The sequence below is a fragment of the Muscardinus avellanarius genome, assembly GCF_963383645.1.
Source record: "Muscardinus avellanarius genome assembly, chromosome: 12".
In the NCBI taxonomy this organism is placed as follows: domain Eukaryota; kingdom Metazoa; phylum Chordata; class Mammalia; order Rodentia; family Gliridae; genus Muscardinus; species Muscardinus avellanarius.
This window is the reverse complement of record NC_137798.1, coordinates 67,934,844-67,960,110: the sequence shown is the minus strand read 5'-3', so window position 1 is coordinate 67,960,110 and position 25,267 is coordinate 67,934,844. Positions and strand designations below refer to the sequence as shown.

General features: G+C 35.8%; 1 protein-coding gene across 1 annotated transcript in view; it reads left to right on the top strand.

Moving 5' to 3' along the window:
* KCNH5 (potassium voltage-gated channel subfamily H member 5) overlaps window positions 1-25,267 on the top strand; it is a gene marked incomplete at both ends in the record, with an annotated part of 301,123 nt that overhangs the window by 60,744 nt on the left and 215,112 nt on the right. The window contains 2 exons of the mRNA XM_080708022.1: window positions 2,497-2,612; window positions 8,659-9,051. Of these exons, the coding sequence (XP_080564148.1) occupies window positions 2,497-2,612; window positions 8,659-9,051 (509 nt within the window). The remainder of the gene's footprint in view (window positions 1-2,496; window positions 2,613-8,658; window positions 9,052-25,267) is intronic.

The following is a 25,267-nucleotide window of genomic DNA, read 5'->3' as shown; positions in this document are numbered from 1 at the left end:
ACACACAATGGAATTCTACTCAGCTATAAATAAGAACAAAATCATGTCATTCGCAAGAAGATGGAAAGACCTGGAGAACATTACGTTAAGTGAGATCAGCCAAGCACAGAAAGAGAAGGGATATATGTTTTCTCTAATATTCCCAGGGACTGAAGGCAGAATTTTAACCCTTTCTACTTGCAGTATTCTCTCTCTGGCCTCCACTACTATACTCTTCCTACTTCTCCAGTCCAAAGCCTTCCTTTTTACTATGAGTTATGCCAAAGCTTGTTAAAATCAGAGCACGAATCTTTTTTTATATTTTAATTTTAACTACATAAAATATAGATTCTGTGTTAATACCTATTTAACTTTACTCATTTTCTCATCCATTCATTTATTCAGTCATTGAACAAAAAAGTATTTGCCAGTATGTGCCAAACAGGGACAGAAAGAATAAGAGATAATATCTAAAACTCCTATCATGCAGTGAGCTCCCTTTTGTTATATGTTTAAGGAAAACTGTCTCTTGAAATTCACCATTCTCCTTTCACATTGCCTACACTCACTCTCTCTCTCTTACACACACACACACACACACACACACACACACACACACAATTACTTCTAAGCATTACAGGTTATAATTCATCCATAAATATCTCACACATAAAGTCTTCTCCCTCAATTTTAATTATGTCAGACAACAAATCATCTTTTATCTGAATTAAATGGCACCATCTTAAGGATTACACCCATACTGTTGACAAAGGAGGAGAAGATGATGACGAGAGGAATCCTGGACATGTTGAAGGTCAGCGATCTATAGAACATCCTGGTAAGAGGTGGCCAATGGCAAATAGACACAGATATGGAACAGGAAGGAGAGGCTAGGTTGGTGGTAGAGGTTTCATATTGTTGATGTTGTTGTTTTTTACATTGACATGTTGGGATTTTGGAGAAATGGTGGCATCTCTGCTACCTCTTTGCATCTCTAGCACATTACATGCTAGAGGATTTAGGGTTGCATATAATTCCAAAATCTAACTTTTTTTTAACCCTAGTAACTAAGATGAGGTCCATTAATGAAGAAGAAAGAAGGACCCTCCATCATTTGATGCAAGCTTAATTATTTCCCAACCTAGTTATTGAATGCATAGAAGGAGCCAAATGAGTGGGAAAATTTTTAAAAGCTTAAAATTGGCCTAAAGAATAGCATAAAAACAGTGCCACCAGCAATGTATGATTTGACAGGTATTTGGCTGGTATATGTCCAGGGTTTCTTTATCTCTTATTACATTGTCTGAAATTTCATCATGCCTTCAGAATCAATCCTTTGTATCAGTAGGAGTTTTTAATTTTTAAAGAGTTGTTTGGTAAATGCCCCATCAGTGAGTAATACCATAGAAGTTATCAAATAGTTTTAATGGAATATTTAATAGATGAGAGCTTTTGAGATACCTAGAGAAAAGATAATTGAGACAGGACCAGAATATGGCTGGTTTTTTTCTATTTGTTCACATCTCATTGACATTTCCTTGAAATTAATGATTTTAATAATGGCAATTTGAGGCCTCAGAAGAAATTTCTTTCCCATTATATTCAAATTCCTTTTCCCTAGAAGCTAATTCCCTTCCAGAAAACATTATTAGAGTTTTAGATATTCTAAACACAATTTTTAGATCTCATTGCAGTTGTTAATAAGAGAGAAACATTTTGTTGTTACAAGGAAGAAGAAAGTGTATGATATCAACCATAATATGTCACATTTGTTGAAATTGGTTTTTTTCCTCTTATGTGTACATATCTGCTTGTAAATATATCATAGGACTCTTTTTATTAGGGAAATACTAGCTGTAGTAACAAATAGCAACAATATTGCTAATAAAATCAGAATAATATTGGATTGACACAATAGAAGCATATTTCTTACTCATGTAGCAATCTTGCAAAGGGATCCTGGCTGGCATATGGCATTCTTCCACACATCCGAAGACTTTTTCAGTGGTTGCCATCCCTAGGGCCTTTTCATTTGCATCCAGCTGGTAGAAGGAGGACAAAGTGTGGAGAAGTGACACTTGCTTCTTACTTTGTGGCACAGATGTGATACTCATCAATTTTGCTTGTATTCCATTGGTGAGATCTGGGGATATGAACATAGTTCCTAGATGCAAGGAATGCTGGAAAATGCTGGGAACTGGAAACGAGGGGCTATTTCCTAAAAATAAGCAATACACAATGCAAGCAGGAGCACAGCATTTTATAAACAGTTTTCTGCCTTGGGTATGTAAATGATATGTGGAAAATGCAAAGGTCACATATAAAAGTTGGTCATTATTTTATAGCCACACTTCAAATACAGAATGATGCCATGGAAATAAGATGCTTTAGTTGATACTCTTCATTTATTTTCAATGTAATTTGGTCACTGAGATCTTTTGAATACTATTAGCATGAATGTTGGATTCCTTATTTGTAATGTATGAAAAACTGAGATTTTCTTTCCTTATTTTCAAGGTTGGACAAAATTTGCCCGATTGACACGGGCTTTGACAAATAGCCGAAGTGTTTTGCAGCAGCTTACACCAATGAATAAAACAGAGGTGGTCCACAAACACTCGAGATTAGCTGAAGTAAGTGTGATACTAACTGCTTCCCCAGACGGTGGGGTTGGCCATTGTTTGCTCCAAATGATTCCACAGAAAAATTTCTGGTTATTAGATTACAAATACTTATCTGACAATTTAATTTTTTTTGCTTGTGGAAGTCTGAGAGTTCAAAATATTTCTATTCTCTCCAATTTTTGAAATGGGAATGTGGTTCATGACATCTCAGGTGTTGCCTGTGGATTGTGAAGTTTGGGAGCAAATGGGTAGGGATTTTATCCCATCAACAAGTGTTTGCAGCAAATCAATTTGCTTATTCTAAACTGTTTAGTGCAAACATTTCTTTGGGGTTGGCCCTATATATGAATATCTGCAGAGAATATAAAGATAAATAAGAAATGAGCCTTGTCATCAAGAAGTGAAAGATACATGCAGAGGAAACCGACAGTAGAATGTAAACAATATTATGACAGGGTGCAACAGGACTGTGTGCAGTAGCATTTATCCAGACTTGGGGCTCCAGGATAGGCTACCCAAGTCAAGTGACAACTGGGCTGAGTGACTCTGAAGGAAAAATAAGAGTTCTGCAGATAAAGAAGGGATATCAACATGTGCATAATCCCAGAGATGAGAGAGCATGAGAGCGTTGAGTATGATTTCAGTGTGGTTGAATACAGGTGGGGAACAAAATGAGGAGTAAGTTGGTGTCTCTCATGCCAGGAAAATTACATGATCACATTTGTGCCTCAGAAAAAAAAATCTCAAAGAGGGATTGGTCCCAATGGTTTTCTTTTTGTAATCCTATGTTTTTGTTGTATTCATTTTATTTATTTTTAAATATGCTGTTATTGATGCATTATAGTCTCATATCATAATGTAAATTATGTTGACAGTGACATATATGAACACATACTGTGTTTATATTGCATTCATTTTAAATAAATCATTCTAAGAAGGGTTTCATAGCTTTCACCAGATGGCCAAAGAAATGTAGAGCACAACAATGGTTAAGATCTCTTGCTTGACCCAGTGGTTCTGTGGAAAATGAGCAGGTAGGAAAACCATATAAGAAGTTCTAGTGGTAGTGGTGGGCAGATTACAGACATATCAGGAGTATTGTCTGCACATTTGTTGATAGGGAAGAGCTGAGTGTGAAACAAGGGGATGAGTGTCTGATAAATAAAGGGATGACAACTGTCTGATTTTGGTTGGGACAGCTGGTATGGGTAGCACTGTTGGTTAATAAAATGACAAATACTAAAGAGAAAGAGAAGGTTTGGGGACAATGATAATGAGCTCAGCTTTGCTGAGTTCGAGTTCAAGGTGCCTGTTGGAAATCCAAATGGAGATGCCACAGTGGTGGCGAGATTGATGGGTCTGATGCTCAGAAAGGATATTTAAGTTTGAGTTATAGGTTGTAGATTTCCAGTCATTGGACTAGACAATGTTACTCTGAGAGAGTGTATCAAGTCCAAAGAAAGAAGGAATGGGGGTAGGACTGGAGGCAGCGCACAGCTGTATTTCTCACATGCCTCCTGTAATTACCATTTGTCTTACTGATATGAGATATGCAAAAATGCTAATTACACTGCCAAAACTGTCCTGAGCACAGAAACTATTCCAAGGTAACTTACTAGAGAGGAGAAAGAGAAAATGAAATGCATATGTTTATCAACTTACTCTAGCAGAGAAATGTGAGTTGAGGCACTCCAGAGCAACTCTACTAACTAGTTATAAATATTAAATCTGATTTAGAGGGGATTAGGAAGTAAAATATGTTCCCTGCATTTAGAAAGCTTGGAGTTTTTCTTAGCCCATAGCTAACTGAGGCACTTGTTATAGTTTTTCTGCTCTAAATAGCACTGTCAGCTTGGAGAAAGATTAATACTTTAAGGTACAGACATGTTTTCAAAGACATTAACATAGCTGAATATTAACTAGTACTATTCATAATATTTAAAAAGATGATATGCAATTAGCATAAGATTTGAAGCAATTAGTTGCAACTTTCTTTTAAAATAATACTTAAGTACTATCTGGTTTTGAAGCTTACCTTCTCTTTTGCCTTGAGTTGCCCATTTCTTTCTGTAAATCAAGCCAAAGAGTAGGAGTTTGTTTCTGTGATAAATTTTATAGTCATGATTCCTCTGGGTCTTAACTGTAGCATATGGAGAGATATTCTATGCTCTGTTACACAACTAGACAAGGACAAGACAGAGGAGACCACAGAGAGGAAAATCCTTTACCTTGGAACCCCCCCTTGCCAACCACTCAGGATTTATTTATTATTACCTGGGTCAAGTGGAAAAGTTCTTTCCCTTTGGCATCTTCTCAGTTTTATTTTTGAGGAATTTTCATTCTTATTTCTTCCCACCTAATATATATTTTTTTGCTGTGCCTTTTGATTATTGCTAGTTTCTTAAAGCAGTCATCCCATAATTAATAAACCTTACTCTCACACAAAACTGCTTTCTGTCAGGTCTGAAGTTCGAGCTCAGAGAAGGTTTTCAATAGTAATTTGGCCTATGGTCCTATAGTCTTTGTGCTCTTAGGGTTACAAAAGCACACACAAAAGAAACACCAAGTAAGGGCAGGAATATTATTTTTCCAATTATACTCAGATAGTTTCCTCAAGTCAAGGCACTGGTTTTGCAGTGGAATTTTAGGCTTTCTTACTTTTCTCAAGACATGTACAATTGGATTTTAATTCCACCTGATCCCTGAAGTTTGCAGCTGATTCCCAATTTCAAAGATTCTAGTCTCTGTGTAAGCAGTTAATTAATTTCCTGTGTGCATGGACATCCTGCTGGTTCACATTTACACTGGGTGGAGATAATTAGATGCACCCGAGCTTTGACAGTGGACCTGACTCCTGTAGCATCTACGCTCTTAGATCCTCAGAGGGGAAGAAAGTATCTGCGTTGGTATAAAAATACATCAGAAAATGTGATTTCATCCCTTTCTACCCAGGGCTTATTGCTCATGAAAGTGCAAATGAAATAATGGAAAGGAAGTTGCTACTCCCTGCTCTATGAAAGAACTAGTGGCAGATTAAAGTGGTGCTTTGCATATGAGAAAGCTCGAAGCCCCAGTATTTGTATGCCTTTATTTATTTATTTTGGTTATTCTTTCCTTTGTCTCCTCTCTTTCTCTTCCTCTCTCTCCTCAGCCTCTTCCTCCTCCTCCTCTTCCTGGACATCTTCCTTTTCTTTATATAGCACTTTGGAATTTTACACATTAGCCACTGTCTCAAGAATTGGGTAGGGAATTTCCAAAGAAATAGAGAAAACCAAAGATTTTTACTTTAATCTGCACATTGCCATCATCTGGAAAGCTTTTTTTTTTTTTTTTCTAGTAATAGGGATTGAACTCTGGGGCATTCTATTACTGAGTCACATTCCCATCCCTTTTTTATTTTTTGTTTGGAAATAGGGTCTTGGTAGGTTGCTGAGAATTTTGCTCTGTTGCTGAGCTTGTCCTTGAACTTGTTATCCTCCAGTTTTATCCTCCCAAATACTGGCATTACAGGTGGTACTATACCTGTACTGGAGATTGAACCAAGGGGGGCAATACCTCTGAGCTATACCCTGAACCCTATTTATTTTTTAATTTTGAAACAGAGCCTCACTAAGTTGCAAAGGGACTCGCTCAGTTGCTGAGTCTGGCTACAAACCTGTTACCAATGCCAGGCGTGGTGGCATATATAATGGTTCATATATAAAAGAAAACATTACATTATTATGGAGAATAACTGATATAAAAAACTAACTGCTTTCTCTGGGCGTGGTGACGCATGCTTGTAATCCCCATGCTTGGGAGGCGGAGACAGGAGGATCGCTCAGATTCGAAGCCAGCCTTGCTGGCTTAAGAGACTCTGTTTCCAAATAAAAATATAAAAAGTAGGTCTGGGAGTGTAGCCCAGAGGTAGAAGGGCTTCCAGGAACCCCAGTACCACCCCCCCCCCAAAAAAAAAAAAACCTGTGACCCTCCTGTTCCAGCCTCCCCAGTGCTAGGATTATAAGAATGTACCATCATGCCTGGCTTGGAGAGGTTTTGAAAATGAAGATTTCCTCAGAATCTACACAAGACCAATTTAATTACTCTTTGAGGTGAGAGTCTAACTGTGAGCATACTGTACTCTATAAAACCTGCCCAAGTAAGTCCAGTGTGTAGCCAGACTTCAGACATAGTGAACTTGGGGATGAGCCATTTCTCTTTCTGGAAGAAAGGTCTTACATTTCTCCAGGGAACTGAGCAGGACTGGCTGGCTTATTAACAGTAAGCATAATGTGTAAGCCTCTCAACACTTTTAGAAGCTCTCCCCCTAATTTTTCTTCTACTTATAGAGAAGAAAAAATACTTTTAGGTAACAAAGTTGGATATATGATATCAATATATTCGTTTTCATACCAATATAATTATAAAATATATTTATTTATTTATTTTTTAGAGGTAAGATGGAGTCCAGGAAGGCAAAGAAATCCAGGGCCCATTGAGGTATAATGCCCTCCGGCACTAGGTGTCTTCTTATTTCCCAACCGTTATTTCTTTGTATTTAACTATAATTCATGTAGATATAGATGGTGAACTACTAATATTGAGTATTAAGGGAGTTGTCATGTTTTGCTTAAATGAAAGTGATAATGATAGATGTGTGGTTGAAAGGTAAAAGAGAAGCTATGATTATACACAATTCTTAAATATAATACTCTATCTCAACATAAAATTTACATTCCTGTTGGGATAATTTGCTGCTACCTAATTTAAAAACTTATGAGAGTGGGGTACAGTGGCACATACCTATAATCCCAATACTTGAAAGGCTGAGACGGGATGATTGCAGGATTGAGGACAGCCTCAGAAATGTAGCAAGATTCTAACCAACCTTGGGAGACACCTGTCTCAAAAAAAAAATAAATAAATATAAAAGAGGTAGGGGTGCAGCTTGGAGGGAGAACACTTTTGTGTTCAATCTCCAGTACCACAAAAAATTATAAACAAGTAAAACAAAACTTTAAGGGGAAAATATGCCTGGGACACCAAGGATAGAGGTAATGTATAAAATATTTTTAAAAATAGTTCTTAAAGACTTCCAACTAAAGATATCAATCATAATATATAGCTAAAAAGAATATTAGTACCATTTTCAATATTGGCAATAGTAAGAATAGATATTATTAGATTATCTTAGTTTTCATTTATATAATTTCTATATATGAGAGAAATCTTAAGATACTCTGTCAAGTTTCCAAACATGCCTGTATATTTATTCCTGCTTTGTGGCATGTGACCCACAGAGCTACATGCTAATGAGCATTTTTATTTTATTTTTCCTACATTTACATATTTACTGCATTTATGATTTTGACTTCTGAGTCATATCTCCCGGGTTCCATTAGTTCTAGAGACAGTGAATAATTTTATAAGATTAGTTGCAAAATTCGATGGAAACATTACTTAACCAGTTCCCACTTAACCAAACTCCTTAACACAGACATTATCCCTAGCTTCCTTGATGGCATAAGCAGAGTTTTTGATCCGCTTCTTCAGCTCTTTTTTCACAACTTCCTGGTTCCAGATTCCAGAAGGCAATGCTAAGTCCTGTGTTAGTTTTGGCCCAGGTTGCCCAAACTTCTACTTTTGTTCTATTTTCTGCCTTTTCTCTTTCTTTAATTGGATCCAATCAGAATAAATTAAAGCTCATATAATCTTGTGCTTAAGTTTTCCCATTTGTCCAAAAGGTCTGGAGAAACAAATTGGAATATTTAGCATTTTTTTCTTCCTAAAGAGAATTTGCATCTAGCAGGAAACACATAACTCCTTAAGTCCTGCTGTAAGGAAGAAAAAGAAAAAGAAAAAAGAAAAAAGAAAAGCAGGCTGTAACACAAACTACTGCTGTGCTAATCATCAGGGCCTTGCTGATTGTCACTATGAATTCATTATGACGTGAGACTATAATGCATCACTAAAAGTCTATAAAATACGCGGTAGTTTGATGATCAGTATGTTCAAGTTCATTACCAACTGTGCAGAGACATCCAAGCCATTTATATATACATTTTCTCTCTTTTAGGTTCTTCAGCTGGGATCAGATATCCTCCCTCAGTACAAACAAGAAGCGCCAAAGACGCCACCACACATTATTTTACACTATTGTGCTTTTAAAACTACTTGGGATTGGGTGATTTTAATTCTTACCTTCTACACCGCCATTATGGTTCCTTACAACGTTTCCTTTAAAACGAAGCAGAACAATATAGCCTGGCTGGTGCTGGACAGTGTGGTGGACGTTATTTTCCTGGTTGATATTGTTTTAAATTTTCACACAACTTTTGTGGGGCCTGGCGGAGAGGTCATTTCTGACCCTAAGCTCATAAGGATGAACTATCTAAAAACTTGGTTTGTGATTGATCTCCTGTCTTGTTTACCTTATGACATCATCAATGCCTTTGAAAATGTGGATGAGGTAAGGTTTTTTTTTTTTTTCGAAGGGGTTCGTTTTCTAGTACTATGAATTGTGTTTTGAAAAGATCAGGATAAATGAATTGCACAGATGATAACAAATAACTTTTACTTTCAACTTTTATCCTTCTAAATACCTGCCATAAGTTTTATTTGATTACTTGAAATTGATTCTCACCCACCCCGCACTCTTCTCTGTGATTTCTGGTTGAAATTGCTAATTGCTAGGAAAATGACTGTGGTTGAAGGTTGTAGTTGGAGATGATAGAGGAGAAAAATAGTAGAATTTGGAGTCAAATACAGTTCACAAACCATATGATAGGTTAAAGGATGATGAAGTAGATGTCTTTTCTTTGACAAACAGTATCATTTTAAAACTACTCATCTATAGATCTTTAATTTTTTGCAACTCTAGGGATGAAACCCTGGGGCTTTTGACCTCCAAGCTACACTCCCAGTCCCATTTTTTATTCTTTATTTTGAAACAGGATCTCATTGAGTTGCCGAGGGCCTAAGTAGCTGAGAGCTGAGGATGTCTGTGAACCTTGATCCTCCTGTCTCAGCCTCTCGAATGTTGGGATTATAAATGTACACCAGAACCAGGCATGGTGGTGCATGCTTGTAATCCTAGTACTTGGGAGGCTGAAACAGGAGGATCGCACAGGTTAGAAGCCAGCCTCAGCTACTTAGTGAGGCTCTCAGCAACTTAGTGAGACCTGTTTCCAAATAAAGTATAAAATAGGTCTGGGAGTGTAGCCCGGAGGTAAAAAAGCCCCTGGGTCCCACTCCCAGTACCACCCCAAAAAAAAAAAAAGTGTGCACCACCACGCCCAGCTTCCACATATCTTTTGACCCTTCTTCTCCAGATACATATTGTCGCAGTGCTAGAGTTATGTTAAGGTGAAGAAACATTCATGAAAGAGCAATTCTTGAATTGCCTTTTGGATGTGGTACTGGGGATTGAACTCAAGGGCATTCTACCTCTGAGCTACACCTGCAGCTCTAAGTTTTATTTTTTATTTGAAATAGGGCCTCACTAAGTTGTGGTGACAGACCTGTATTATAGTCGGGAGGCTTATCTGCTTCTCCTTCCCCCTTTATCTTTCCGAGCAGTTTATGCCAGTAAAATTCTTTCATGAATTACTGTGGCTTAACCCCTGATCCTTACAGGACATAAAATGACAAAGTGAAATATGAGAGAAGGCATTTTCATGTATTGCTCAAAGAGTATCAATGGGTAAAACCTCTTTGAAGAATAATTGCCAGTCTTAATTTTAAAGAGATCAAAGCCTAGAGGCAACAACTTTCAAATTGCCTAAGGGCTTCTTTTATTATTTGCTTCCATGTCACCAAAAAAATAACTATATATCTTCCTTCTTGGTATTTCAACTTTAGGCCTTTTTTTTGACTTCTCCCTGTAGAAGATGAAATTTTAGTTTCGACTTTTAAAAAACCTGTTCTCACTAATTACATGCATCATGTCCATCACCCCATTCTCATAATGCAGATATTTTATCTATATAGCTCAATAAATATTGGATGTTTATATTATTATGACCACAAATATACTCTTCCTAGCTGAACCATACTCTGATTACTTTTCCTTTCTCCAACTCTATTTTCAAGAGTTGGTAACTCTCTGCTTTATCATTTGTGTAGAATTCTATGTTCTTACCATGGATGAAACCACTAAACTCTCTGTTGTTCAAATCTCCCCTCATTACATTGATAGAAGAGGCATTATGTCCCCATCACATTCTTAAATAAAGCTTTATTCAGTTTTCTTTCTCCTCTGATTGATAGTTTAGCTTGCTATAATACTGGCTGGGATACTTTTTCTTCAGAATTTTAAAAGTCATGGGGCCATTGAACTCTACCTTCTAGTAATCCCGTTCAAGAGGCGTTTGAAGCCAAGCGATTTCTGATACTTTACATGTGACCTATATTTATTTCTTTCCTGGACTTTCATGTATCTTCTGTCCCAGGGTTCTAAAACTTTCTGGTGATATACCTTAGAATGAATCTGGATGGTACTAGTCAAGCTGAAAAAAAACATGTATTCTGTTTTGATTGTTTTTAGTAATGATTTCCCCCATCCCTACATGCTTTGGAAACTATTTTCTCACTTTCTGAAACTCTAATTCTGATATTGTAACTAACTATTGGACTAGTCTTCATTTAAATTTTTTCTCCTATTCTCTCACTAATTACATGGATTATTTTCATAACCCCATTCTTAAAATACAGATATTTTGAGATTTTATTTTTTTGTTGCACTTTATGGGAGATTTCATTAACATTATTTTGTAACATTTTTGTACCTAATGCTTTTTTTTTTTTTTTGGTGGTACTGGGGTTCCTGGAAGCCCTTTTACTTCCGGGCTACACTCCCAGACCTATTTTTACATTTTTATTTGGAAACGGGGTCTCCTAAACCAGCATGCGCGCGGCTGGCTTCGAACCTACGCGATCCTCCTGTCTCCGCCTCCCAAGCGCAGGGATTACAAGCGTGCGCCACCACTCCCGGCTACCTAATGCTTTTTACGTTTAAGGTCTATTTTGTCTGATACTAATATACTTAAATTACCTTTAGTATAGTTAATGTGTACCTAGTATTTATGTTTCTATCCTTTTGCTTCATGTAACTCTAGATTATTATACTCTAGATGCTTATTTTATAAAGAGCTAATAGATTATGAGTATCTCTTTAAACTGGCTAGTATAATCTCTTTATGTTTGTTGTGACTAATTGTGTTTTTTTTAATTCAGAATGTCTTACTTCTCACTTTTTAAATGCTTTTGTTTTTTTTTTCTCTTTTTCTATTCGGTTATCTGTTGCATTAACTGAGATTTTTGTCTTTAATCTATGGAATTACCTTTACTTTTGGAAAGATTTTCTGTTAATTGATTACTCTTAAGTTTTAGCATCAGTATTTGACTTAAATTCTAAAAGCTGATAAACTTTCTTTCAAATAACATAAGAAAGTTGTTTACCTTGTATTTTTCATATTATTATCGTGTTGTGTTTTAACTTTCCTTTTAATTATTACATTATAAGTCGGGCGTGGTGGCGCACGCTTGTAATCCCCGTGCTTGGGAGGCAGAGACAGGAGGATCGCACAGGTTCGAAGCCAGCCGCGCGTGCTGGTTTAGGAGACCCTGTTTCCAAATAAAAAAAAAAAAAAAAGTAAAAATAGGTCTGGGAGTGTAGCCCGGAGGTAGAAGAGCTTCCAGGAACCTCAGTACCACCAAAAACAAAAAATAAAAAAATTATTACATCATTGTTTTACTTAGTTATCAATACCTATTTAGATATATCCATGTGTTTACCAGTGTATTTAATGCATACTCGGCTGCTCTTTTAGCTTAGTTTCTGTAGCTGGGCTCTTCAGTATCCAGCTTTCTCTTTCAAAAAGTCTTCTTGTATCAATCTTTTTTTTTTGGTATTATGGTTGAAACCAGGGGCATTTTACCTTTGAACTATACTCTCTGTCCTATTTTATTTTTTATTTTGAATTAGGATCTCATAAGTTGTTGAGGGCTTCACTAAGTTGCTAAGACTGGCTGCAAACCTGTGATCTTCCTGTCTTAGCTTCCCACTATCTGGGATTACAGGTGTGCACCACCACATGTGGCTCTTTCTCTATCATTCGTAAGCAGCTCTAATCAATACCTTTATCATATTTCATCTTTGCTAATGTGCATGCATGCATATTAATATAAAGTTAAAATTATTCTTGTTTTATTGCTTTGTTTTCATGCATGAGCACTGTAATAGCTGGGGCGTGATCTGGAGTCCTTGTGCCTTGTCTAGAACATGTTTTGTTGTGAAACTTTGGGATACCTACTTTCTCTTGATTTTCATACTGTGAAAAGGGGAGAAATGTCTGCTTTATTTATACCACAAAGGGGTTATGATAAATAAATGGAAAAAGAACCACTAATGAATTTTGTTTATGGAATTTTGAAGATCTGAGGAATAACTATTATTTCATTTGTAATAATTTCATTTTACTACCTGTGGTGGTGTGGAATGTGTCTTCCATCTCTTTGGTATTTTTTCATTGCACTTAATCCATAGTGATGACTCACTGACATGAAGCAGTGAAATGTCAGGAAGAAATAGTAAATTGCACAGTAACATAAAAATAAAATGGAACTCGATCTTGATGAACTGCACTAGTGTTGACTTGGAAATAAGGATGTCTGTGAGCCTGAAAGTTAAAGTTTAATCCTTTAATATTTTGCGTGCATAGAATGACTTAGAGGATTTAATATTACTCTTTACTTTCAAGATCATCGACATACTCTCTGAAGGTAATTGGCTTGCTAGGAATTCATGAGCTGGATTTGTGATCTTTAAAAAATAAACTGTGAGACAAGAAAGACAGAGTCCATTAGAGGAAATATTCCATCTGAAAGAGAAGGGATACAAGTTTCCTAGAAACCATGAATAGAAGGTAAAAGATGCTCTCCCTAAGAATCCAAAGAACAGAATTGAGCTCTTTTGTAGTGTGTAATTGTATCAGCTTCTGGAGATCTAGGGAGCTTGATTTCTGGGAGGCTACAGGGAGTTGAACCACAGAATATCAGAAAAAGGTCAGCTGCAGATACCGCACTGGTCAGCATAGGAGGAGGAAGTAGGGAATGTGATACACAGGGAATTGAGATGATGGTGAGCAGTATTATTACATGGTAAACAGGGAAAACTAGGTCAGAACAGGATGAAATTGGGAAACCAATCCCTCATGCATTGATTCAGCAGGAAAAGTGAATGGATCAGCAGTTTCCAAATGGAAGCATCTAAATATTTTTATCTTTCAGGAAAATTTATAGGAAACAATTTCTAATTTTTATGAAATATATTTGTCAAGCTTCCATATGTATAGTTCACTTTATCTTATATATTTGCATCAATTTTTTTATCTCTCATTATCAACAAGAATGAGAAGCCAGAAAGATATTATGCTTATACATTTTAGTGATTTTTGTCAGCCTAGAATTTTTCTTTGTCTCTTTTGCCATCTCAGACCTTTGACCAAGAACAACATGTTGTATAAATTGTTTGATGTTAGTGGTTTGCCATTACTTTTTAAATTGAAATTTATAGATAACTTAGAGTAATGTTTAAGCAGTATAGCTTGGAATTAGAAAATTTTTGTTTTATTTTTCCTAGTTTTCATCTTATTCCATCAACAAAATCCTTGCCTATCTTTGCTTTGTACTGCTATAACAAAGTGCCATAGACTAGGTAATTTATAATAACCAGTGATTTACTTTTCATGATTCTGGAAGCTGGAAAGTCCAAGATTATGGTGTAACATCTTGGATATGATGAGAACCATCTTGCAGCGTTTCAACATAGCTGAGGGTGGAAGGAAGAGAGTGAGTCTTTTTATGGGGACATTGGTACATTTATGAAAGTGGAGCCCTCATGATCTAAACGCCTCCTAGTAGGTCCCACTTTCCAAAACTACTGCATCGGAAATTAAATTTCAACATTCAAACCACAGCTCCTGCTCAATACTCCTTGGAATTTGTCTTTCTTTTTATTGTGTTTCCCAGTTGATGATGATGCTGTGTCAACAGTCAGTCCTAAGCAATATTCTTTTAAATTTAACTTTATAAAGAGCATGAGGCATTTAAAATGGTCCTTATGTTTAAGAGCAGTTTTAAGTGTACAGAAAAATTGAAGAGTAGGTACAGAAATTTCCCATATGTCCCTTACCTCCATGTATTCACAGGTTCACCTGTTATCAAATTCCACACCAGATACAAATAATGGTAAATTGTTATTAATAATGATAACAAATAATGGTATAAATAGTACATTTGTTACTATCGATGAACCTATGTGGTGACATTACTATTACCCAAAGTCTATGTTTACCTGAGTATTCACTTATTGTTTTGTATATGTGATGAGTTTTGACAATATTTGAGGAAATGTATTCATTATTATTAAAATATCAGGCAGATGAATTTCACTGCCCTAAAAAATCCTCTGTGCTCTGTTTATTCATCCATTCAAACCTACTCATTTCTAGCAGTCATTAGTCCTCTAAGTATCTCCATGGGCTTTTGTCTTTTCCAAGTATGATGGAGTTGGAATCAAATAGTTTTGTAGGCTTTTAATATTGGTGTCTTTCACTTAGCAATATGCATTTTAGATTCCTTCATGTCTTCTTAAGTCTTGATAACTCATTATTTTTAGTTCAGAACAATATATCCTTGCCTGGATATACCATAGTTTATTTATTCATTCATCTACTGATGGACATCTTGGATGCTTTTATGTTTTGTCAATTATGAATAAAGCTGCTATAAACACTGGGGTGCAGATTTGTACGTGGTTATAAGTTTTCAACACATTTGGATAAATACAAAGGAGCATGATGGCTGCCTCAGATGGTAAGCATGTGCTTGTAGGAGATTCAAAATGGCTATGATAGTCTGCATTCTCATTAGTACACGAGAGTTTCTGTTGTTTGACATCCTTACCAACATTTCTAATAGGTCTTTTGTGGTATGTCATTGTAATTTGCAATTCTCTAATAATATCATGATATTAATATCATGATATTGAATGTCTTTGGTGATAGGTCTTTTCAGATATTTGGTCCATTTATTAGCCAGGTTATTTTTTTATTGTGGACTTTTAAGGGTTCTTTGTGTATTTTGGATAACAGTTTTTATTTATCAGCTAGATCCTTTGCACATATTTCCTCGAAGCTTGTGGCATATCTTCTCATGCTCTTGACAATATCTTTCATGAATCGGAGGTTTTGATTTTCATAAAGTCCAGATTATCAATTATTTCTTTCTTGGATTGTACCTTTGGTGTTATATCTATAAAGTTATAATCATAACCAAAGTCACCTATGTTTTCTTCTATTGTTATGGTTTAAAATATAGTTTGTCTCTTCTGAAACTCATATTAAAATTTAATTCTCATTATAAGATTTTAAGAGGTGGGGCAACATGGGATATTTTAGAGGTGATTAGGACTTGTGACCATGAATGGATTAACCCACTTATGTGGCTAATGGGTGAATGAGTTATCCCAGGAGTGGATCTGCTATAAAAGCCAACTTGGCTGTTCTCTTGGCTCTCACCATGTAATAATCCTGCACTGCTACAAGCCTCTGAGAACAAGAAGGCCATCAAAAGGCATGTCCAGCTGGGTGTGGTGGCGCACAGTTGTAATCCCCGCGCTTGGGAGGTGGAGACAGGAGGATCGCGCAGGTTCAAAGCCAGCCATGCTGGTTTAGGAGACCCTGTTTCCAAATAAAAAGTATAAAATAGGTCTGGGAATGTAGCCTGGGGGTAGAAAGGTTTCCAGGAACCCCAGTACTACAAATAAATAAATAAATAAATAAATAAATAAATAAATAAAGGTATGTCCAACCTTGGACCAGAAACATGAGCCCCAATTTTTTTTTGTAACTTGGTCTATTGTATTGTGTTAGTAATAGAAAATGGACTTACCTATCTAATCTTCTAGAAGTTTTATACTTTTGACTTTCCACTTGAGCATATTACCTACTTTGACCTACTTTGAATTAATTTTGTTAAGGGTTTGAGATTTGAGACTAGTTTATTTTTTGCTGGTAGATGTTCCATTGTCCTTTGTTGAAAATATGACATTTCCCCAATTCTGTTTTGCTCCTTTGTACTATATCCCACAAATTTTGGTTGCATTTTCATTTCACGTAGTTCAAAATATATTAATTTCTCCTGAAGTTTCTTGTTCAACTCATATGTTATTTAGAAGTCTGTTTTATAACCCCCAAGTGTTGGGGATTTTTCCAGATACCATTATATTATTTTTTTCTAGTTTAATTCCATGGTGGACTGAAAATAGATATTTTATGATTTCTATTTTTTAACAGCCACAATGATTCTAGTAATAATTTAAACTATTTATATTTTATTTAGTATTGAGTTAGTAGCTTATCCACACTACTTTCAACTTTTACTTGAAGTAAAGAATTGCAACCTAACAAAGATTTTTAGACAACTGAGGGTTAGGTACTCTATTGGCTTCTGAAGAAATAGAAGGCAGGCTGTGTGCTTCCTGAGGGCAAAGATTGTCTCTCAAATTCATCTTGAATTTTCAGTCCTTACCATGATGCCTTGGACATAATTCTACAATATTCCTGTTGATGTGAATTAGGTCTTCGGGTTTATCAGGTTTCCTAAATATACTTTGTTTCAGTCAGCATTCTCACTGCTGTAATCCAAAAGCCCTGACCACACAATTTAGAGGAAGAAAGATATATTTTCTCACAGTTTTGGGGAGATCTCAAGGCTCAGTCCTTGTGAGAATAGAGTCTTATGCTCAGAGCATGGCAGCAGGAAGCCAAGAGAAAGGATTCAGAGCACACAGCTTTGCTTCTCATGTCATAGAGACTAGGAGTAGAGAGAACCAGAAAGCAAGCAAGCAAGCATGGGAATGCAAAGACACACGCACAATCCCCATGGGAATGCAAAGACACACGCACAATCCCCAGGGCCACAGTTCTATGGATCCACTTTCTTGAGCTGCACCCCACAGGCCAGGTTACCATCAGATAAATTTATTGTAATGGATTTATGAGATTATATCTCTTATGACTTAACTATATCAACCCTGAACATTAATACATGAGTGCTTCAGAACACTCTCTATCTGACCATAACTACCTGCCTTTATTGATAATGGGAAACATAAGGCCAGAAGACAATCTTTATTACCTGACTTTAGCTATATTGTAAACTTCTCCTCAGTGATAACAGGGCATTCATTGTTCTCTGGCTGGTATTCTCCAATCTCCTCGCATGTTATATTGCTTATATGTAAGAAGTATTATTTTTTATGTTTAGTGATGACCTTAGGGTTTACGTCCCTAAGCTGAAACATATCACTGGGAATGCAAAGCACTATGGATAAATAGATAAAAAGATAATCAAGACATAGTCTCTGAATGCAAATATATCTACTTCTCAGTTTGAGAAAGGAACTTGCTCATAAGCTATTAATATTAATAAAATAAGGGTCCAAGTGAAGGTAGAGAAGGAAAAAATGTTTGGATAATGGATGAGAATCAGCCTCAGCTTCTAAATCAAAATATGGTGGTTGTGTTCCCTGCCTGTTGGGGATTGGTGGTAGAAAACATTATGAAGGTTGGATAATACACAGACTTAATGATATACAATCTATTGAGAAATTTAATGATATTGCAAGAACATATTAATTTTGTTCGAATTTTCCACTGAGACAAAGCAGTCTGTCTGAGGGAATTTGCTCTGAGAGAAAAGGAAATAACAAACAATAAAGGATAGAGAGGGGGCTCCTTTATTTGATTTTGTTGTTTACATAAGAAGAAACTTTCCTGTATTGATCTTCATTCAGAATGAATAGTTCCTAGGGTTAAGCATTAGGGAGTGATTCTAATATAAAGGAAAAGAAGTTAAAATATATTGAGGTCTGTATGCTTGAGACATGTAAAATATTCACTTTAACTATAGATGCTGGTATAGAAATTGTTTCGCATTATCTTTCAGTGCAGTTGTTGTCTTCATGCTTGAGAAATCATAGTTTTGATACTCTTTTGTGGAGGAAGTTCTAATGGAGTTTACTCCATTTACACTTATTATGGGGCCTCATTTATTTTATTTTATGATGTTTCTTCTTTCATAACACATACCAGCTCACAGGAATATGTTTATCTTTGCATTGGATTTCTTTGACTTTTTTTTTGTACTGGAGATCGAACACAGGGGAATTCTACCTCTGAGATAGACCTTAAGCCCAATTTTTTTGTTTTGAAGCATGGTTTTGTTAGGTTGTTGAACATCTTGCTACATTGGTGAGGCTGTCTTTGAACCTGTGATCTTCCTGTCTCAGCCTCACAAGTACTGGGATTACAGGTATATACTACCATGTTGTCCAGCTATATTTCTTCATATTTAAAAAGTGTTTCTTATTGGACATCATTGGTAAAAGGTTACTAAACCATTTTCATGTCTGTGTGGAGTTTGACTTTTAGCCATCTGTCTTCCTTCATTATCCTGATAACTGATGCGGGAAATGTATCATCTGTGTTTGTAGACAAGATAACTCATGTTAAAAGAAGACCTGCACCAGTAAATTGTATCTAGACTAATAGGAACTTTTAGTGGACTATAAATAACCTAGTGAGGACACCAAAGCTTAAGGTTCCTGGACTGATGCAACTGTGAGACTACCCTTTGTGAGACTCTGAAGCTTACACCAGTGCTATTATTATGCAATATATTGAATTGAGTGGAATCTTTAGCACAAGGCTCTCTAAAACTCTATTCCCAAATATAACCAATACAATCTGCTAATATGGCAAAGCTGAGTTTAATTTGTTACTTACCAAAGTAAGGTAAAGCTTTTGCAAAGCTTTGGCAATGCCTCCAAGCAGAGAAACAAAGACAGAATTTATTGAAAATTACAAGTTGCCTTTAAAAGCAGGGAGAGGTTAGAGAAGTACACTTTATTATGATTGGGTAAGAATCATGGTACAGTTGTTCAGGATTGGTGGAGACAGCAAAGTGAGAACTAATTTATTTAAAATTTTTTCCCTTATTTACTTTTGGTGCTGGGGAATGAATTCAAGGCCTCTTATTATTCTAGGGAGTGGGGAAACAGCAGGGAATAAATACACAAATTGTCTCCTATATTAATGTAGCTGTTAAAGAGAAATTATACTGGACATTTATAAGAATGACAAGGAATACTTGCATTCCAGACTATTATGGTTTAGTTTTCGCATGTCCCCCAAAGCTCATGTGTTGAAAGTGTGGTTCCCAGTGCAGGAAGTTTTAGAAAATCATTTTGGAGGACAAGACTGTTCATTCTAGATATTTTTTCCCCCATGAATCTAGATATTTACTCTAGATGGATTTTAGAGTATTCCATCATTAATGTGATTCACTTACTTCTATCTATATGCTTTTATTCTCCTCTCTAAAAATTGAATTCCTTATGGTGATGGTTAATTTTATGTCCTAACTGGACTAGAAAACAAGACCCTAGAAAACAGGGTTCATAGATAAAGCATTACTTTTGGGTGTGTCTCTGAGACATTTCTGAATGGGAATAGCATTGAATAAATACATTTGGTAAAGAAGGTCACCTTTCCCAATATGAGTTGGCATCCTACAATTCCCTGAGGAACTGAGCAGAACAAAAGACAGAGAAAAGAGAAATGCCCTTCTTGTTTTCTGGTTCACTACTATATTGGGATATCTTATATTCTCTTGCTCTTAGACTGAGATTTATACCACAGACCTGATTCTCAGGCCCTTAGGCTTGGGCTGAATTACACCACTGGATTCCCTGGATCTCCTCCTTAGAGATGGAAGCTTTTAGAACTCCCCCATAGACATGTGAGCTAATTTAAAAATTTTCTCTTTTGATTTGATAGATAAATATATTTCTAGAGGTCTCTATGTATGCACATATATATTATAAATACATATTCATATTTATGTATAATGTCTATTTCTTTCTCTAGTTCTAGTAGTAGCTATCCTGTTGGTTCTTTGTCTCTGGAGATCCCTGATTAAATACACTTAGCCTCTTTGGTCTTTATCTCTTTGCTTATATGCCCATCACAGTCCCTTCAGCCTTCCTCTGCTTCAGCTCTCACAGCCTGTTATCTTATTCCCTATGCATTTTTAGACTAGTTATTCATTCTATAAAACTATAGTCAACCCATTTGAGGCTTAGTGCAGCTAAGGAAAGTCTCTCTAAAGAGATGATATTTAAGCTTGGATCTGAAGATGAGTAGAAATTCACCAGGCAAAAGGAGAAGCTGTTGGGTTAGGGAAAATTCTCGACTTTCCCCTTCTTTTGTCCCTTCCTCCTTTCCTTTCTTTTTACTTTGATTGCATCTGCCACATCTGAATCTTAGTTCAGAACCCTACATTGGGTTAATTCTTTCTTTAGAAAAATTATTGGTGCAATATAATTGTACATGATGGCGTGATTTATATTGATACTTTCATCTGTGCACATAACTGTATTTGGTTTACTTCCTTCCTCATACCTCTTTTTCCCCTCCTTTTATGCCCTTTCCCTACTCTACTGGTATACTTTGTCCTGATTTTAAGGAGGTACATTTTCTTTTTCTTCTTCTCTATATTCCACATATCAGAGGTAATATATGACCATTGATTTTCTGAATCTGGTTTATTTCATTTAGCATGATGTTCTCCAGTTTCATCCATTTTCCTTCAGATGGCATAATTTTATCTTTCTTTATGATTGAGTAAATCTCATATATGTGTGTATACACACACACACACACACACACATTATATATATACATATCACATTTTCTTTATCCATTCATCTGTTGCCAGATACCCAGGTTGATTCTATACCTTGGCTCTTGTGAATTGAGCTGTTATAAACTTGTTCATTCACATATCACTATAGTATTCAGACTTTAATTCTTTTGGAAAGATACTGAGGAGTTGTATAGATGGGTCCATTACTAGTCTTTTGAGGAATCTTTATTCTGTTAACCATGGTGATTGGACTAATTTATAATCTCACAAATAATATCTAAGTGTTTCCTAAGAAAATTATTTTATTTTAAAATTTATAAATTTATTTTTATACTTTTATTGGTACATTGTAATTATATCATAGATTCAATGTAATACAAACATACATCACACATCATTTGGTGTTTTTCCCTCTGCATTCTATCCCACTTTCTTCTATTTCCTCTTTGTACGTGTCAGTAGGATACTATTCTTTAGTTCTGTGCATTTTTCTGAAAATAATACAATTTTGTTATTCTTTATGGCTGAGTAAAATTTCATTGTGTATGTCCAACATTTTCTTTATGTATTTGTCTGTTGACAGACATATAGGTTGGTTTTAGAGTTGGCAATTATGAATTGTACTACAATTAACATGGTCATGTATGTATCAGTGTAGTAGTCTGACTTGAATTGCTTTAGAAAGACACTGAGGAGAGTTATACCTGGGTCCTATGTGGGTTTCATTTTAACTTGGGAGATTTCCAAACAGGAAAATTATTTTAAACATGATGTTTGGAGATCCCTGAAGTGAAAGAGCATATGATATTTTTGAAAGAAGAAAAGAAGTATTGTATGAACAGAGTACTGAGAGAAGAAATCTAATGCATCACCCAACTTGGTTTGCTTATATGTATATCATAATGTTTGAAAAATAAAAAATCAAAGCTTTAGGCAATAGACTTCTATTTAGGCTGTATATTTTGATCATTTTATATATACTGTAATAAATATTAAAGAGAACATCTCTTCCTTGACATGAAGCATTTTAAAAATTAGTACATTATAATTATTGCTAATATAATTGCCTATTCTTTATGCATCTGTATGTCCTTCCTATCATCAATCTTTCTACCTATCTTTGTGTGCCACTGTGATTCAATAAGAATATAAATTGGATGAAATGGGTGTTATGTACAAGTTATTTAAATTCAGATCTTTTGCTGAGGATGCTAGCTAATGCATGGAGTAATTAGGATTATTTCCCTGTGGAGCTTTTGGTAGCATGAGTTGGAAAAGAGAGTTTTGAATAGGAAAAAGGCATTAGAATTTGTTATCTGGGTTAGAGGTTCAGGTAACAAATGTAGTTTGCAATTTCCTTTAGGTTTTTAAATTGCACTCTACAAAAGGAAATGGAAATGGACTATGTAGTCATTCATGTGTAAAATCTATTTAGGAGAAGAACCCAACGCTTCTGAAACAGAGCTTATTATTGTTTTGTGGTTTCTATCCAGTTGCCTGGTGTGGTCTGGAAGATTAAACAACTATTAATTATTTATTATAGTATCAATGCTGAGGGAGTAAAACTATTGAGAGACTGATAATTTTATTCTTTAATTAGTATGCTCATTATTTCAATAAACATTTGATTCCCTACTATGTGCCAGAGAGAGTGTGCTATAGATGAAAATAATGAACAAAATACGATGTGCATGCACAAACACAAAAAGACAGAGGCCATAAAGTGAATGTCTGTGCTCCTTTGAGGTTATATAATAGAATGACCTGATCTAGATTGGAAAGGAAGTGTTCCCTGGCGAGGTGAGGACTGCCCTAATGTCTAAAATATTATCAGAGCCATATAAGCTAAAGACAGGGACATGAAAAATTGTAGATCACGACATTTAGTATGAATAGTAAGTTCATAGTTCCTGCATTTGAGAGAACATGGCATAGTCAAAGAAGTGAAAGTTGGACAGAGAGTAAACAGAAGAGTGATGAGGGATGAGGCTAGATTGATGGGCATGGAACAGACCATGCAAATCAATGTAAACAAAAACAGATGCAGAGGCCAAAACCAGATTTGGAACAATGAAAAGTTATGATGCAATTTTAAAATGGGAGCAATTTTGAAAAGGTAGTTCATTTGTAGCATTCAGAGCACATTTAATAGGTTCAAATGAATATCTTGAAACTTAGAAAACTCCTGTAAAGTATAGGAGAGAAATCCTCATAGTATGATATAAGTGGTGACAGTGGAGATGGAGAAGTAGAAAAAATTTAAGGATAGTGAGGAGTTAAAATTAAGATTTTTTTTGGTGGTACTGGGGTTCCTGGAAACCCTTCTACCTCTGGGCTACACTCCCAGACTTATTTTATATATATAGAAACAGGGTCTCTTAAGCCAGCGAGGCTAGCTTCGAGCCAGTGTGGTCTTCCTGTCTCCGCCTCCCAAGTGCGGAGATTACAAGAGTGCGCCACTATGCCTGTCAAAATTAAGAAGATTTAAAGATAGAATAGAAATAGGGGATGGCATAGACAGGATGACAAGGATACATCTTGGTTTCAGATTTGTTTTATCAGATAGTTTATGTTAGGAGGGTGAAGGGGATGTATTACCGTTATTACTTAATGGGGGGGCAGACATGCTTAAATGATTATGAATAAATGGGTAATGGTTGGAGTTTTGCCTAGAGGAAGTTTGAAATATAGTGAGTTGGTTAATTTATAAGAAAGGAGTAAAATTGCTAAGTAGTTGATAGGTGCTTTGAAGCTGATTATAGTGAATTTATGGGGGGAGCAATCTGCCCACTGTGTGATTTTTTAAAGCCATTTTTAACACAGGCATAAATAAAGATGATAAGCCAGTGTTCCGTTTGTTAGAGGCTCTGATGAAGAGTCAGAGATGCTAAGGAATTCAGGGTTTTGTTGTCATTGAAATTGTGGGACCATATAATAAAGGAAGTAAAGATTGAAAGGGGATAATAGATTGGGGAAGAGTGTATTTGTCATCAGATTAGAGCTTCAATAAGGTTGAACTACTATTGCATTTGGTATAATAGGGTCACCGATCTTGATAGGAAATGGGACATGATCAACTAGTAGGATGGTTCAATAGTGTGGCAAAATGTTTCAGGACATGACAAATTCCAGATTATGCCCATGGTAGAGGGTATTTGAGGAGAAATGGAAAGGTTGTTGGAGATTAATTGTTGATTCAACTTTGTAGCCATCTTATTGGAAGGATTATTCACCTGGGTATTACATAGAGTAGTGGTAAATTTTGTAGGTAGGGGTGGGTTTGATAAATACTTATAAGACATATGAAGTAATAACTTTGAATCTCTTTTCATGGAGTATTCTTTGTCATGAATCTATGCAAATCACAATAGTGGTGGCACATGTTTCAATACAAATGGTAAATAACTAAAATTACATATTAACTTTTGTTTTACATATTGTCATCTTACCTATTCATTAAGAATTTGGTTAAAAAGGGACTGGTATTATCATCTATATATCTGCATTTCCTTCTTTTTTTGTTGGTTCATTGTAATCATACAGCTTGTTGAAGCTAAGGGTGACAGAGGCATACATGCACACAGTCCTCATGGAGTCCTTCCCCACTTCCCTCCTAGTTCCTTCCCTCTCCTCTCTTTCCCATGCTCAGCACAGTGATTGGCTTTGATAAGTTTGTGTATTATCCAGATATTAAGTTCTTTGCTCATAAATATCTAACATATGCACTATTCCCACATTTGTATTTGTTAACTTTTTTGCCTGTGTTATGGTTTGGATATAGAATGTTCCCAAGAGAAGCTCAAGTGTTGGCAATGCAAAAAATGTTAAGAGGTAAAAAAAAAATCACATCAGGCTTTAATCTCATCAATAGAAATATACATTGATTGCTTGCTCATTTGCATGGGCTTACTGTG